The sequence below is a fragment of the Carcharhinus amblyrhynchos genome, chromosome 6 (assembly GCF_965287045.1).
Source record: "Carcharhinus amblyrhynchos chromosome 6, sCarAmb.v2.hapA, whole genome shotgun sequence".
Lineage (NCBI taxonomy): Eukaryota > Metazoa > Chordata > Chondrichthyes > Carcharhiniformes > Carcharhinidae > Carcharhinus > Carcharhinus amblyrhynchos.
This window is the reverse complement of record NC_137329.1, coordinates 29,827,509-29,843,821: the sequence shown is the minus strand read 5'-3', so window position 1 is coordinate 29,843,821 and position 16,313 is coordinate 29,827,509. Positions and strand designations below refer to the sequence as shown.

Sequence of the window (16,313 nt, the reverse complement as noted above, 5' to 3'; positions counted from 1 at the left end):
ATATGAACTTGGTTTCCAGCTATACTCAAGCCAAAACAGAAAAATAGTGCACGGCTGAATGCAAGAAGGGAGAAATGAAAGATCAGTGAGGGAAAAGCAAGCAACGTGCTTTAAAAAGATGACATTTGCACTTACAAGATAACTTATCAAATATCTATTGTACCCTACATATTTTCATAAACGGAACTTAAACAGTTCCTATCATAATAGGGCAATATGTGATTGTGCAGGATTGCACAATGTTTACACAGGCACCCCCATATCCTGCTGAACTACTCCACTGGTTTGTGCCCACGGGTATTAGAGTACTGAATTTGGGATTTTGCAGGTTTCATTAAAAAACTGTAACATGCACTTAGTTACTGAGCCATCAGTGCAGCAATGTAATCACGTAGCAAAATTATAAATCCTTCCCCAATCACAGACCAATGTGGTGAATGAGACCAAGACCAACCATGTGAATCAGGATTAATGTTTAAACATGACAAATAGAACCATTTGGAGTATTAATTTTCCACTTCATTTGGATACACATTCCTGAAGGAAGTTGGTGAAAAATCAGCAGACTTTAAATTTGTGCCAGGAATTAAAACACTGACAAAAGGAAGGGGTTCTGAATCCAAGCTGTAGTGTAGTGATTTCAGTACATTCAACAAATTTAAATTTTCCTATTTCTTCCTTTTCATTTTCTCTCTACAGTGTTCAGTCCAGCACTGACCATTGTAAAGCACCTTATCTAAAAAGACAGTTTCTTCTCACCTCCGCAAAGTTCATTTTGTTTGAATTATTTCATTTTGAATGCAACATATTTGGTTCATCGTAGCAGGAGTGAATAAGCTGTAGTACCCTGACTGTCACAGTGCCTAACGTAAGCTAATGCAACACAGACCAAGAATTAAATTCATGATTTTACTACTCTGCAGGGCTCAGTGAGCCACTTGATGAAGCAGATCATGAAGTCAATAATGATCCACTTTGATTGAACATAGTCATGTGAACTGGCCTCAGCATTCCAGACAAGAGAACAGGGGAAGACAAAAATCATGTTTCGGTCCTGATCACTTTGCTTGGCTAGCCATTAGGTGCAAATGCAAGTTGAGCTCAGCTAGGAGGTGCAACCCCTCCACCAATCATTGGGATCGTGTTGATGGAGAATGGACGAGGTAACTGACCAAATTCCGAATCCATTGAACCAAACAGCAGTAACAGGGAGTGAGGGAGAAGAAAAACGCAGATCTACTGGTTTTGAATGAATAACTTCCTTTTATGTCAATCTGTTAGGTTGTTCTAGTATACTTTCCAGCCTATTACAGCTGAAAGATGTGCAAAAATATGCAATGTAACATGTATTGTCAGCCTCATTCATGCCTCAAATTATTAAACAGACTCCTGCTGCACTCCCAACACCGTTTTCACTATGTTTCCATTTAAGTTCAAAATTCATTCCATTTTACAAGCCATTACACAAAGCATCAGGATCTAAACAGAGTTTTTATTTTCCAAAAGCACATGGAAGAGAGAAAGATTCCCTGGGGAGAGGCCATTTATATATATTTTACTGTGTGAAAAAAATCTTCAATTTGCACCTATAAAATTCCAAGCAAACTAAAAAACATTTAAGAAGCCACAGATAAAAAATAAAGTATATTTCCTACATGCTTACCATGACAGCAAGTGAACGTGATAACGATTTACAAACAGAATATAACTGCTTCATAAAAAACATTGAACTACAAGTTGGATGTTGTTGAATTGTTTCAATAAATCTAAAACAATTGCATACAAAAAAAGGAACAGGTTTTGAAATTCAAGGTCTGGTTTGTTTCTGGGATCTATATAGTGTAGAGATCACACGTATAGAGCATTCTTGTTACAACACGGGATTAAGTTGTCTTCCTTCCCTCCCCCATTATGTTTTGGGGTACTACAAGTTTGCCCCATTAACAAAAGCTTAGCAATACAAATTACATTAAAATGGAACAAACTACAAGTTGCAGAAGAATCATAATATGTTACAACTGGAGAAACGTGCAATAACTGTTCCCTTTAGGGTACAGTTGCTTCGCTTCATATTAGTAATAAAGGGAATGTATTGCAGGGAGAAATTAATTTCAGCAAGATATTGTCTAGGAGGCATAGTAGGTACTAGTCTCAAGTTCTGACACACAGAGCTATGAAACATGAGCTCGCTCTCGCAATTTGATATGTTGGCCTTGTTGGGAGTGCAGTGTAGCTTTACTAAAACAATATCTGGAGTTGAAGGGGGTTTAAGTGACAAGGAGAAACCAATTAGGATTGCATTCTGGAATTTAGAAGGTTATGGCATGATTTGCTCAAAGTGTTCAAAAGATATTTCAGGGGAACAAAGATTAGGGTAGAACTATTTCCACTAGCTGTGTAGCCTAAGACTGAGATATAATCTAAAAAAAAAGCCAGAATTGAGTAAAATTAGGACATGCTTCTTCACAAAAAAAGGTTGCACAGGTTTGGAAGTGTTTCCTGCAAATAGCAGTTGATAGTAGCTCAATTAATTCAACAACAGATTAATATTTTTGGTCAATGATTCATTAAAAGGTATATAGAAACAGGTTGCAGATCAGCAATGATCTTAACGAACGGCGAAACTAGCACAGAAGGTAAGTAGTGTACTCCTCTCCTATAGCGATGGTACGGATATGATTCTCAAGCATCAAGAGGGAGAGAATAGAATATTTGGGTCGATAAAGAGATACACAACTAGATGTTGTTTGTAGGAGATCCACATCCAGATGTCTGTGGATGTGGAGTAGCAGGAACAGAGTGACAAAAAGTTAGGAGCAAAAGTTCCAAGTGACTAGGTGAAGCCTGGGAATGAAAGCATCATTAGATGCCCAACATTAGAGGAAATGGCTGAAGAAAAAAATACTTCTTTGCAAAGAATAGACATTCCTTTCTATCATAAAAAGGAGGGAAATATATAGAGTAACTGGAGGGTTTTACAATGTTATCATACAACCTAATATTGACACTTAAGGCAGGAAAATAATCAAAATGAGGTGGAATTACCTAAACAAAAAGACATGTTCCTGCCCAAGCCTAAATTCACAGACTGAATAAAACACATCTGTCACAATCCAAATCTAAAATCAGCTCAAATCTTTATATCTGGTACTTTCTACAAAAAGAATTAAAAATTAATATATACGACAGCTTTCAGAATCAATTCAAATCTGAACACAATAACAGTTTATTTATTAGTGTCACAAGTAGGCTTATATTCACACTGCAATGAAATTGCTGTGAAAATCCCCTCATTGCCACATTCTGCTGTCCGGGTATATAGAGAAAGAATTTAGCATGGCCTATTCACCTAACCTGCACATCTTTTGGACTGTGGGAGGAAACCCATGCAGACACACAGGGAAAACATGCAAACTTCACAGCGACCCAAGCCAGGAATCAAACCGAGGTCCCTGGCACTGTGAGGCAGCAGTGCTAACCACTGTGCCACTATGCCCATTTGCAAAACTCAAAAGAAAACATACTTGCACAAAAACCACATAGCCAAGGCCCTTATCATCCAAACAGTTTAAACCTCTGTGCTGTGTTGGACAGCAGGATGTTTTATTGATAATTTGGAATCACATGTTCCAATTCAATACATTTTGCCTGTAGAAATGGAAACTCTAACCTGACATCATGCAAAAAGCATTTACAATGAAGGTGAAGGAAGCCATGAACCCAAGCTACAGCTATACCCAATATTCAAACAGTTGCATGAGAGAGGACTAAAAAAAAAGTGACCTAAAGAAAACATTCATTCCAAACTGTCCACTTTTTGGGCAAATGGATAAATTTTCTTACTCCCATCCAGTCACACTGTTCATGTGGCAATTATTTCAATAACCTTGTTGATTCTGGCTGACTCATCTAGATAACAAGATTTCTGGTCAGTGGTAGGTTACAGGTAATATAGGATACCAACGTATCATTAATTGACAGGCAGAATTCTCCAAATCACATGGCACTGGGGACAAGCATTTAGCCTAGATCAAGGATACTGATGGGGGATGAGGAAGGCATGGATTGTCAAGGCATAATTAATTGGAGTCATTGCTAGAGAATCAAATAAACCTCACTCTCAGACAGTGTTAGAAACAGCCAGGCCAGCAAGTGACCTAACCCTTGGCCACAAGAGACAGGAGGATCATATTATCTATGTCCCTATGATGAGGTATACTCACAAATCCATGATGCATCTAATTGCACGCAAGGGCCTGGTTCATTCAGCCCTTGCCGGAAGACTGTAGATTTATTCCCCTAAGAATCCTGACCTGCGTTCACTCTCCTCCACTTTGTTTGCTATCAGTTGATCACATGCAATCATAACCTGGGTTCAGAGCCTGCTTCTGCCTCGAGCATTTGAAGGATTTTAGCTACCCATCAATGCTGGTCATCATTTTAAAAACAAACAGGATCCAGTGCAGCTTGTGCCACCCATAATGCAATCTGAAAGGGGCACCCAGAGGCAGAAAAACAAAACATTTCAAATGGGCAGCATAGAGGGACAAGCTGGTTGCCTGCTCAAAAAAAAAACAAACATTTCATGTGTCTCTATTCAGTTGGTACAAGAACCATACAAAAAAACTGGCATGTTAATTTCAGCACTTGCACTTTGAGCCAGCAATCAAGATTATTGAATGAACCAGAGATCGTCTTTCACTTGGGCAGTGCCTCAACGTCAAGGATAACTTGCTTCTATTCCAGTTTGATGGGTTCAAAGATGACTGATAAGTCCTGTGCATGAACTGCAGACTGTACCACATGTAGTGCTTGAAGGTCTGGGGAGATGGGTTATTTGGAGATTTGTGCATATTCCTTCACATCTTGTCTTCACCTCTGCATGTTCCTGACCAAGTCCCTCAATGTACTCAGTGCTTTCCCAAATCAGTCTTCATTTTGGGTGGTCACAGCCAGTGACTCTCATGAGTCAGATGTTTGATCTCTTCAATGATGTTTTGAGAACAGCCCAAAAGAGTTTCTGCCATCCTTGGAGCCTGGGAGGTTTCTACCATGACTGAATTCCAAGAGCAATTGCTTCAACAGTCAGATATGCTCACAACATGCCCACCTAGCAGAGCTGGAGATTAGCACCAACTTTTCCAGCATTGAAGTTTGAGAAAGGATGCTACTGTTGGACCACCTTTCTCGCCACCAGATTTGGAGGATCTTGTGCCATTTAGTCTCCAGTGGTTGGGAAGTACTGCAGTAAATTGTCCAAGTCTCTGAAGCATGGAATCAATACTGCCTGGTAAATCTTGATCTTAACAGAGTTTGAGATCCCAACACACAAATATTCTTTTCCTCAATTGGTCAAAGCAGAGCTAAAACCAACACTACTCTAACGTCAGTCACAGAGCTCCAGCATGCAAATGGTGCACGCAAGTGTGTTCACTGAAATGGAGCTCCAGGACACAGTCAATTCCTCGGAGGCATATACAAAAATAAGCCTTTCGCTAACACTTAGTTTTCCAAGTCTTCCAACCAGTTCTCACAGCAAAACACTTCCTCCTGTCCATTACAATCAGTAGCAAGATCCTGGGAAACATGGACAATTTTCCTGAGCTTGGGAGTCTCCTCTCGAAGGTAGACATATATGGCAACAATTCATCATTGCTACCAAGCTGCCTTGAAGTAGGTGGAGGACAGTGATACACTTCCGAAGGAAGTCAAATTTCAGCAGCACACGTCATAGGCCTTTGTGATTTACACAGTCAAATGCTTACAACAAAAAGGAAAGTTAAGGATGAGAAAAGAGCGTTTGTCCTACTGAAGCACATCCTTCTGGAATTCTAACCAAATATCCACGTGGCCTTTCTTTGAACATCTTCAAATAAAAATTGCATCATTACAGATATTTATCATGCTTTGAATTAAATGGTTCTGATAGTTATCAGATCTAAATCTACTTTTCTTGTTTATAGGTACTACCTGCAACCCAACAAGTAGAGATTTAACATAATATTTGGAACTTAACTAAACCAATGCTGCTGAAGAATTTCATGGTGTTTGTTCATTTTAAATTCTTGCAATCAGTAACAATTGCCTCGCTATCAAACTTAAGCCCTTTACTAATTCATGCCATTCAAAACAGAAATAACATATTACACCACATCTTTGGAGCCTGTCACAAAGACACAGAATCTCTACAGTGCAGGAGGCCCTCCCATTCGGCCCATCAAGTCTACACCAACCACAATCCCACCCAGGCCCTATTCCTGTAACCCCATGCATTTATCCTTGCTAATCCCTCTCACACTAAGGGATGATTTAGCATGGCCAATCTAACACACATCTTTGGACCATGGGAGAGAACCCATGCAGACATATGCACCTTCCAGTGAGTTACAGCATATGAAGCCACATGCTCTTAACAAAACTTGTTTCCAGAGCCACATTTCCTTTCTCAGCAATCGTCTCTGGAGTTTCCATCCCTCATGTTCCTAATCCACCCAGGGTTACAAGAATCTCCAGGACAAAACATTCCTGGACTGTTATTCTCGCTGTACCCAGAGCTTCACGCTCAGTGCCATGTGCTGCCAGACGTTAACACAATGTGTCTCCAGCAACTCTGGAGAAGCATCATACAGACTCAAGATTAACTCTGCTTTTCTCTCCACAGATGCTGCCGGACCGGCTGAGATTTTCCAGCATTTGGTTTTATTGCCTAAATAAATCAGCAGTTAAACAATAACTAGGTTCCCTAGTAGTTTATTGGACAATGACGAAAACTGGTAGCCACAACACCAACATCTTACTTAGAACACAAATTTTACATCTATATTGTCAGATAAAAATCAATGGTTTTTAAAAAGAGCTTTTTAAGCACAGCCTTTTTTGAACATTAGGAAACTGCTAGACGGCTAATAATGAGATGCAGAACAGAATCTAATTTGTGCTTCAAATGAGAGATGTAAATACTCCAGCAGGTTATACGATAGCAGAAGACTCCTCTCATCTCATAATTCACATTTAGACTTCACGCATGCAGATTTTTTTTTAGAAAGAGGCACCATTTCACACAAGAGTTCCAGTAACATCTTTCTAAAAACACTTGTGCTCCTTTCAAAAAAAACTGCGGAGTGGAAAAGAGAGCAGTTTAGGTTTGAATTATTCACTGAGTTATTCACAGAGTAATTCACTGCGAGGGACTGCCTGTCGCCATAACAACCATACAAATTGCAATGTGGAAAGACATATACATATTGCCATTACAACGCTGTGTGTTAGTGAAATGACAAAGTGGACATCAACACCTCCTGCATAACTAATGGCAGTCTACACAATTCATAAATTCTCCCTTGTGCCCACCATACCAACCCCCCATTCATAAGTCGCCGAGACGCGGTAATGTGCTGCGAGTTCGCACACCGCATTATTTTCTTTTGCAGTTTCACCATGCCGGCCAATACAACAGTCTGAATGACTCGGGAATTGGAGGGAGAATGTCTCTCTGCTTTCCTTTTCACTCTGGTGCTGCATTTTACACACGTTTCTCTCTTAAAATGATACCAGCAAACGCTACAAGTAAAATAAAGTTTTAAAAAAAAACAAAAAGCAGCCTCAACCCAAAACTATCAACCTCCCAGGTTGTAAAACTTCACGTGACTACCTGTTGTTCACATTCCACAATCATATGATCGCCTCAGCAATCTTTAAATATTTGCAGCAGCCACAAGACACGTAATGGTAGTAAAATTCCGCCTCTTGATTAACCTTTGTACTTTCAACTGAACTATTCAATAAAAGACCAGTTTCCATTAAACAAAAAAAAAGGAGCAAGCAAATCCACCCAGCAGGTGGATGGCAGGGATTCACCTGCTCAGTTGTTACAAAGTTCAGTCAAATGAAAAATAAAACAGCCAGCAGAACTCACTTGATGAAGTAGCTGGCTCCTTCTTCAGTGAAACCTTCTTCCCATCCCCGAGGTAGATCTGGAGTCAGAGGGATAGTGGGTGGGAGATAAAGAGAGAAAAAAAACCCCAGTTAGAGGCTGAAACTTTGAACCTCCGCGTCCCTCTCAATTACAGACAACATCAATTAATAAACAGAAACAGCCGGCTTTAAAAAAAATAAAGTTACTAAAGTCGACCCACCTGATCGGATCATGTGGCCGGAGTTGACAGGATCGCCGGTCCGTGGATGTAACCAAGTGGTGGTTTGCGTTTGATCGCTGCGGGAAACAAAACAAAGAAAAGGGACACACAAATAAAACAGCAGTTCCAAAAACAACCTGAAATCACCCAGCGCTTCCTACAGCCACGAGACTGACTGAAAGTTGCCCGCGGGTGGAACATACTCAATGAAAAAGATCCGACCGTCCTGGCAGACCCCGTAAGACCAGTGAGCAGGTAGCGTCTCCCGCCTCAACTCAGCCGCCATGATCCAGGCATTGAAAACTCAACTCCACTCTCAATGCTCTCCCTCCCGGATTATCGGCCCCTGAAGCAAGGACGCGGCGGGATTAAAGGAACACACTCGGGTTTGTGCCCGCCGACAGAAAATGACAACTCTCATTTAAAAAAAAGGTCAATCCCTTTAACAGAGGCACCAGCTCTGATTAACGCGTCAGCTGCCAGGAGAGAGGAGGAGGTGGGGACACCTTCTGATAAGCAACAATCGCTCACTATGCACTCAAGTCATTCTGCAATGTTCAGTATTGTTACAAGATTACACCAAATGAATCAGATGGTTCTTTCATCAATTATTAACTTTTATTAAACTCAACTACAAATTATAACAGGATGCATATCACATTTTTGTTGCTCTCTTGCTGAACCTTATTTCTGGAGAGGTTTGCAGTGCGTGTCTAAATTGTTTGTCCTCGTGTTGATGACATTTGTTCAGAAGAAGGATTACCAACCCTCCGAGAATGTCCTCTCCAGGATACTGTACTCCAGCAATCCAGACACTACCACCAGCAATCCTGGAGAAAAATAATAGCACTTTTTAAAAAATCCTTTGAGTAAATTGGGTCTAGAATCACACGAGACAATGAGAGGTAATCTCGTGGAAATAAAATTCTGAAGGGTCTGCTGGCTGGGGAATCTAGATGTGGGGATGCTGGCATTGGACTGGGGTGAACACAGTAAGAAGTCTCACAACACCAGGTTAAAGTCCAACAGGTTTATTTGGTAGTAAACGCCAATAGCTTTCGGAGTGCTACTCCTAGTGGCGTTTACTACCAAATAAACCTGTTGGACTTTAACCTGTTGTTGTGAGACTTCTTACTGAGGAATCTAGAACAGCAGGGACACAGTCTCAGAATAAAACTTATGAGCATTTGGAATTCTTTACCCCAGAGAGTTGTGGATTCTCCATCACTGAACGTATTTAGGGCTGGGATGGACAGATTTTCAGTCTTTTAGGGATTCAATTGATACAGGAGGTAGGCAGCAAATTGGAATTGAAACCAAAGATCAGCCAAGATTATTTTGAATGGCAGAGCTTGTTCGACAGGCTTTATAGTCTACTGCTGTTCCTATTTTTTATGTTCTTATGTGACTATACATTATTAGGGCAGCATGGTGATTAGCACTGATGCCTCACAGCACCAGGGACCCGGGTTCAATTTCAGCTTTGGACTGTGTGGAGTTTGCACATTCTCCCTGTGTCAGTGTGGGTTTCTTCTGGGTGCTCTGGTTTCCTCCCACAGTAAAAGATGTTAAGCTTAGGTTGATTGGCCATGATAAATTGCTCCTTAGCGTCCCAAGGTGTGTAGTTTAGGGGGATTAGTGGGATAAATTAGCAGAACCTGGGTAAAATGCTCTGTCTGAATGTCAGTGCAGACTCGATGGGCCAAATGGCCTCTTTCTGTACAGTAGGATTCTATGATTTTTAAGGATGGGACAGCTGGAATGACAGGGCAGAAAGTCATGTAATGGAATCTTCAGGAATATAGCCAACCAAGACAGAAACCTTTTTCCATGCACTTGATCCCCACTTCCATGTATCTACAGTGGCTGCTGCATCCAAATCTTTTGAACTGCCTTTGCTCATGAAGAGGAGCAGCCCTGTAGCAAATGAACAATGCAACAATGCGTGAGCACAAAACACAGCAACAGCAAAGCCAGTGACATAAAATATACCAGCCCATAACAGATACTGGAAAATCCATCTCCGAAACTTCATTTGATCTAATTCAATAAAATACTGCTCTAAAACAAATTAATTTTTCTGCCTTCCCAAGTTTACACCTCAAACTCATCTGAAGAAGCAGGAATATTAATGCCGAATAGCTCATCAATAAAGGAAAATTGGAAATTTTATGAGAAGCTCAATTTCTCAATGAGATGATAGTTATAGCTGAGTCCCAGTCCATTGTAGACCTTGCACCAAGACCTTCATATATCATAAATAAAGAAGTGATTTGATATTAGTAGGATCCATTTAGAAACTGGACTTTCACAGGCTCCAGGATCCTTAATTCCAAATTACCAAGCGTCTTGCCCTAAGATAGCACCTACAATGACATCACTTTTGGGACAAAAATAAAAATTGAAACAAAAATGTGATCTGTATTTACCATTACAAAAACTTATAAAATGGTGCTCTCAGGGTGAATGGGAACATGATTCGACTCGTGTTGATAAATATAAAACGCTCAGATACTTGCTGTTGATTCACGTAATTATAGAAATAGGGAGAAAAGATTTCTAATCTATGGAGGATAGTATATCAGGGCTGAGTATGAAGATATTCATTGATGCCTGTTTCCTGCTCTCACCCAGGACTGGAAAGCTTCATAATCTTTGTTTCCAATTTCCACACTTTTCTCCCCTTCTTATGGTCCATCACTGAGACTGTCCTTCCCTTTCTCGGCTACACTGTCTTCATTCTTGGAGATAGTCTGTATACTGATATAAGCCCATCAATTCCCATACCCCCTCGACTACACTTCTTCATACCCTGCCTCCTGTAAGGATTCCTTTTCCCTACAGCATCCTCTTGTAATTGACAGGCCTTCAACCAGATTCAGACTTGTTGGGAGGCATGGTAGCATAATGGTTAGCATTGCTGCCTCACAGCATCAGGGACCCAGATTCAGTTCTAGGAGTTCGCATGTTCTCCCCTGTTGGGTTTCCTCTAGATGCTCCAGTTTCCTCCCACATTCTGAAATATGTGCAGGTTAGGTGCATTGGCCATGCTGAATTCTCCCTCAGAGCACCCGAACAGGCACTGACTGTGGTGAGTAGGGGAATTTCACAGTAACTTCATTGCAGTGTTAATGTAAGCCTTACTTGTGACCAATAAATAAATAAATCCATAAATAAAATAAATCCCATTTCCCATACTTTTGCTCTCAATCTTTCCCCTCACTTGCAAAACATCGATAAGGTTCCCTTGGTTGTTTGCCATGTTTATTCACCATCTTGCTTCTCACGCTCATGTTTCTGTTATCAGCTTGCTGTTGTGGTTCCAGTAACCCTCAATGCTAGGTTGAGGATCAACACTTGATCTTCTAGTTGGGCTCCTAGCCTTCTGGACTCAACCATTGAGTTGAACAATTTGAGACCATGAACCATGCCCCCAATATTGTTTTCTTGCCATCTGCAAATTTGATGAAACTATGTGTTTGCTTCTAGGCAGAGCTGTTCATTATTCTGGATTTTACACTCATTCTGGACAAATGCTTTGTCTCTATTACAAATGTTAACATTCCCTTTGAATTTTTGTTCCATGACATAATTGTTATTAATTTCTGCCACCCTCTACCCAATCCCGGACCTTCTCTTTTGTTCTCGCTCTCCCTCCTCCCTTTTAATGGCATAAAAGGGGTGGCATGGTGGCATAATGGTTGGCACTGCTGCCTTACAGCGCCAGGGAACCAGGTTCAATTCCAGGCTTAGGTGACTGTGTGGTGTTTGCACATTCGCTGCGTGGATTTCCTCTGGGTGTTCCAGTTTCCTCCCACAGTCCAAAGATGTGCAGACTAGATAGATTAACCATGCTAAATTGCCCCGTAGTGTCCAAAGATGTGTAGGTCAGGTGGATTAGCCATGGTAAACATGCAGTGCACAGGTTTATGGAATAAGGTGGTGGGAAGGGCCTGGGTGGGATGCTGTTTCAGAGGATTGGTGCAGCCCTGATGGACTGAATGGACTCTTACACTACAGTAGGGATTCTATGAAAACCCACTCACATTTCCACCTTGGTCAGTTCTGAAGGAGTCAAACTTGACTCCAAATATTAACTCTGTTTCTCTCTCTACAGATAAAGATAGACTTTCTGATTATTTTCAGTACTTTCTGATTCCATTATTGATTATGAAGATGGTGAGAATGGTGAATGTTAGATAGACTTGCTGAATTCCTTCAGAAAATGATGAGTGAATGAGAGTCATCAGTGGGGTAAATTGCACATGAAATGGGATGGACACCCTTTTGATGTTCCATGCTTCGCTATATTTGTAATCTTGAGGAAATTATTTTTGGAAATCATTTGAGTTCTTTGATCTCCTTCCTCCCCTTTTCTTTCAAAGGTTTTGAATTTTGTTGGGATATAGGTGGCCATTGTTTTTTAAAGCTATAAGCCTCGGCAATTAGGATTGATAAGTTCTCCTCCCGTGAGAAGATCACAGCTGAGCACTATCTTCATGTGCTGGACTTTCCAACTGGGGTTATTTAATAGTGACTAGAAGTTGAAACCCTAATTGAGTTCCTTTCTCCTCCTTAATATGGGAGCATTGAGGCCATTCTGCCTGAGATTAGTTCATTTAGCAGAAATCGAGAATTAAACCTTCTAGATCTGCACAGAGCTCAATATTACAGCAGGCAGTATTGCCCAGGGACGAGTACTATCAAAATATCATAAAGGTGCTGGCTGAATATTCCTTGTCACAAATCTGCACAAAGCATTTGTCTATTCGGTCAATGCTTCATTGTGTTCATCTCTGTTTCTAACTTCATCTACCATGATATTCAAACCTGGGAGCACAAAAATGCACATAAGAATTGCACATAGCTTTTCTGAGCAGATTGTCACATCAGTTGGCTTCAGGTATGAAGACATGTAAGCTAAGGACCAGAGGCTAATAATGCACAAAATGCTAGACAGATTGCCTGAGAAATTGAAAAATCAATCATTGCTACATCTAGTAAACTCACCTCAATAGTTCTTACACAAGTAAACATAATGATTTACGGTTGATACTGTTCTCTACACACACAAATGCATATACCAATTACAAGTAATAATAACACTCCAGGACCACAACTTTCAAGTCAAGTAGGCTTCATTTGTAAATACTTCTATATTTGGGGACAAATGTGAATACAAAGAGGAAAAATAGAAGCAAAGGCATTTTTGTGACTCTGGCTGAAAGGAATCAATTCAAGAGAATGTTACACAACTGATAGTGAATCATGTTGCAGTTATATTCTCTTATCAGTAAGGTTAGCAATACATTTTACATATACCAACCAATGTTGGTCTGTCCGTGGTTGAGTGAGTTCAGCCGGTGAGTATCCAAGCTTTACACTGCAGGATGTTTCAAAGCTTAGTCATCTGTAAGTGTAGCCAAAACTCCTGGATGGAAAAGGGGAAATCAGCCTCAATCTCCAGTATAACAACTACCGGAAAGTCTGTGACTGTGAGAATGTTAGCTGAGGCCAGACAGTTCTGTACTCCTGATTTACACTGTCATGGAGCATGCTGGAGCACACATTGACCAATGATTATCAGGGCAAGGTATCAGAGGGTAACCAATGCTTGGTTTTTGGAATTGCACCCAGCAAATAATCGGGAAAGGACGAGTGGAAAAGAAAAGGTGCATCAACCAACTACTTGCATTTAGTGCTGTTTAGCTGCTTACCCCAGACCTGGTAGGCTCACATAAAGTACCATCAGGTCCTCTTCCTCTCTACTAAATCCGCTCACTATTCCATGATCCTCTGAAGTCCTTGAAGGAGTTCTCACCTCCCAAAACCATGCTTGTTTTTGTGGAACTGCATGTTTCAAACCATCCAATCAAGTTTCCATCTCTGTTAGGGCGCTGAATCAACTCTTAACAAAGTCACAAATGACTGTGTTACTGTGACAACTGCAAACTATCTGCTTCACCTTTCTTGACCTGAATGCAACCTTGGACACGATTTCCCACTCTCCTCCTCCCATGCCTCTTCACTGTCTGGTGGGACTGCTCTTATCTGGTTCCATTCTTATATATCTAATCATGCCAAAGTATCATTTGCAATGGCAATTCTAATCCTGCTGCCATACTGTTACCTCCTGTGCCCCTCAAGGACCTATTTAGGCTCCTCTCCTATCTACACGCTACCGCTATGTGAAATCATCTGAAAGCGCTGCGTTAGTTTTCACATGCATGCTGACAACACCCAATTTTACCTCACCACCATCCCTCCCAGTTTCTGCATTGTTGCTAAATTATTAGATTGTTTATCTGGCCTCCAGAACTGGATGAGCAGAAATTCATCCAATTGAAAATATCAGGAAAGCTGAAGGCATTGTTCTAAGTCTCCACTTTGAACTATGTTCCCTTGCAACTGGATCCAGTCAGCAGTCTGAGACTTAACTGGCTGCTCTCAATCTTGGTGTTATTTTTAACCCTGAGATGAGCTTCCTACTATATAGTCATGTTGTAACTAAGACCACCTATTTCCACCACCAGTTTCCACCATTTTTTGAAAACCTGCCTTAGCTTCCTTGTTGCTAAAACTTTGATTCATGACCTGCTTTGCCTCCTGGTTAAGCAATGCCTTTTTCACAATTCTCATCCACGTTCCTTCCATGGCCTTGTCCCTCCCATCTCTATCATCTCCTCCAGCCCCACAACCCTCCAAGATGTCTAATTCAAGTCTTTTAAGCATTCCCAATTTTAATCGATCCATGATTGTTGACTGTGCCTTTAGTTGCCCAGCTGTTTGTTACTGTGTTATGTTGTTTGTGCTACTGTATGAAAAATGGCATGTTTATTGTTGGTACTGTGTTCTATTGGGTGCTGTATAATTTATTATTGTGAGATGGTATTCTGGTTTGTAATTTGAAAGTGCAATGTATTTTGTATTTGCAAACTGTTTGGTAAATAAAAAGATTGACTACTAGCAAAAAAAACTTGCAAAATTATTCCAACCCAGCCAATTACCAATCTACTCTTGATCAACAGTAAGCTGATGGAAGGATTCATTAACAGTGCTATCAGGTGGCATTTACATTGCAATAACCTGCTCATCGGTGTTCAGCTTGGGTTCCATCAGGATCATTCAGCTCCTGAGCTCATACAGCTTTCATTCAAGCATAGACAAAAGAGCTGAACTCTAGAGGTGGGGTGAGAGTGACTGCTCTTGACACCAAGGTATCACTAGACTGTGTATGACATCAAGGACCCCTAGCAAAGCTGGAGTCAATAAGAACTGGGGAAAACCTCTCTGTTGAGTGGAGTCATACCTAGCACAAAGGTTATGGTTGATGCTGAGGACTCCCTGGGTGACTCCCTCCCAAACGTGCACCACTGTGCCACCACCTCTGCTCTGCTAGTGGGACAGGACATACTCAGGAATGATAATCATGGTGTCCTGGACATTATCTTGTAAGGTATGATACTAAGAGTATGATTATGTCAGACTGCTGTTTGACTAGCCTGAGAAACAGCTCTCCCAATTTTGGTACAAACCTCTTAATGATAGTAAGGTGGACTTTGTAGTGTTGACAGGGCTGGGTTTGGCATTGTCATTTCCAGTGCCTAAGTCAATGCAGTATGGTCACTCTGGTTTCATTCTTTACAAATTGATTCAACTGAATGGCTTGCATTTCAAAGAGCATTTAAGAGTCAACCACATTGCTGGAGAATCATGCGAAGGCTAGATCAGATAAGGATAGAAAACTTCCTTCCCGAAAACACATTAGTGGGACAGATAAGATTTTATGACAATCGCTTTATGATCATCATTAGATATTTAGTTCCAGGTTTAACTCCATTTACTAAGGTGGGATTTGGATCTGGGTCCCCTGAGCATCATTCAGGGTGTCAGGATTACTGGACCAGTGACAATACCAGTATGCCACCTTCCACTCTTCTCCTGGGACTAGAAACAAGATTAGAAGCCTGGGAAAGACTAGAACTAAAAGTGCTCGAGCACAATAGCTTATTTTGTCGAAACAGCTTCTTGTTTCTGCTTGCAGGCTCCCTCTGCTGCTAGCATTCTGCATGGCAACTGCAAGTGAACAATATACATTGCACTTTTCAAAACACTATCATGCTATATGCTTCTCCTTCATAGTAAATAAGACATAATGCGTCTCAATGATGTATAAAT

The 16,313-nt window shown here is 40.9% G+C and overlaps 1 protein-coding gene across 2 annotated transcripts in view; it reads right to left on the bottom strand.

The window, feature by feature from the left end:
- plekha7b (pleckstrin homology domain containing, family A member 7b) overlaps nt 1-8,629 on the bottom strand; it is a 462,229-nt gene extending 453,600 nt beyond the window's left edge. The window contains exons 1-3 of one of the 2 annotated variants that reach the window (XM_080190136.1): nt 8,339-8,629; nt 8,136-8,212; nt 7,916-7,973 (exon numbers count right to left, since the gene is read on the bottom strand). In XM_080190136.1, the coding sequence (XP_080046262.1) occupies nt 7,916-7,973; nt 8,136-8,212; nt 8,339-8,421 (218 nt within the window). In that variant the 5' untranslated portion in view covers nt 8,422-8,629. The remainder of the gene's footprint in view (nt 1-7,915; nt 7,974-8,135; nt 8,213-8,338) is intronic. The other variant, XM_080190135.1, reaches the window with a different exon arrangement.
- Between the last annotated feature and the right edge of the window lie 7,684 nt (nt 8,630-16,313).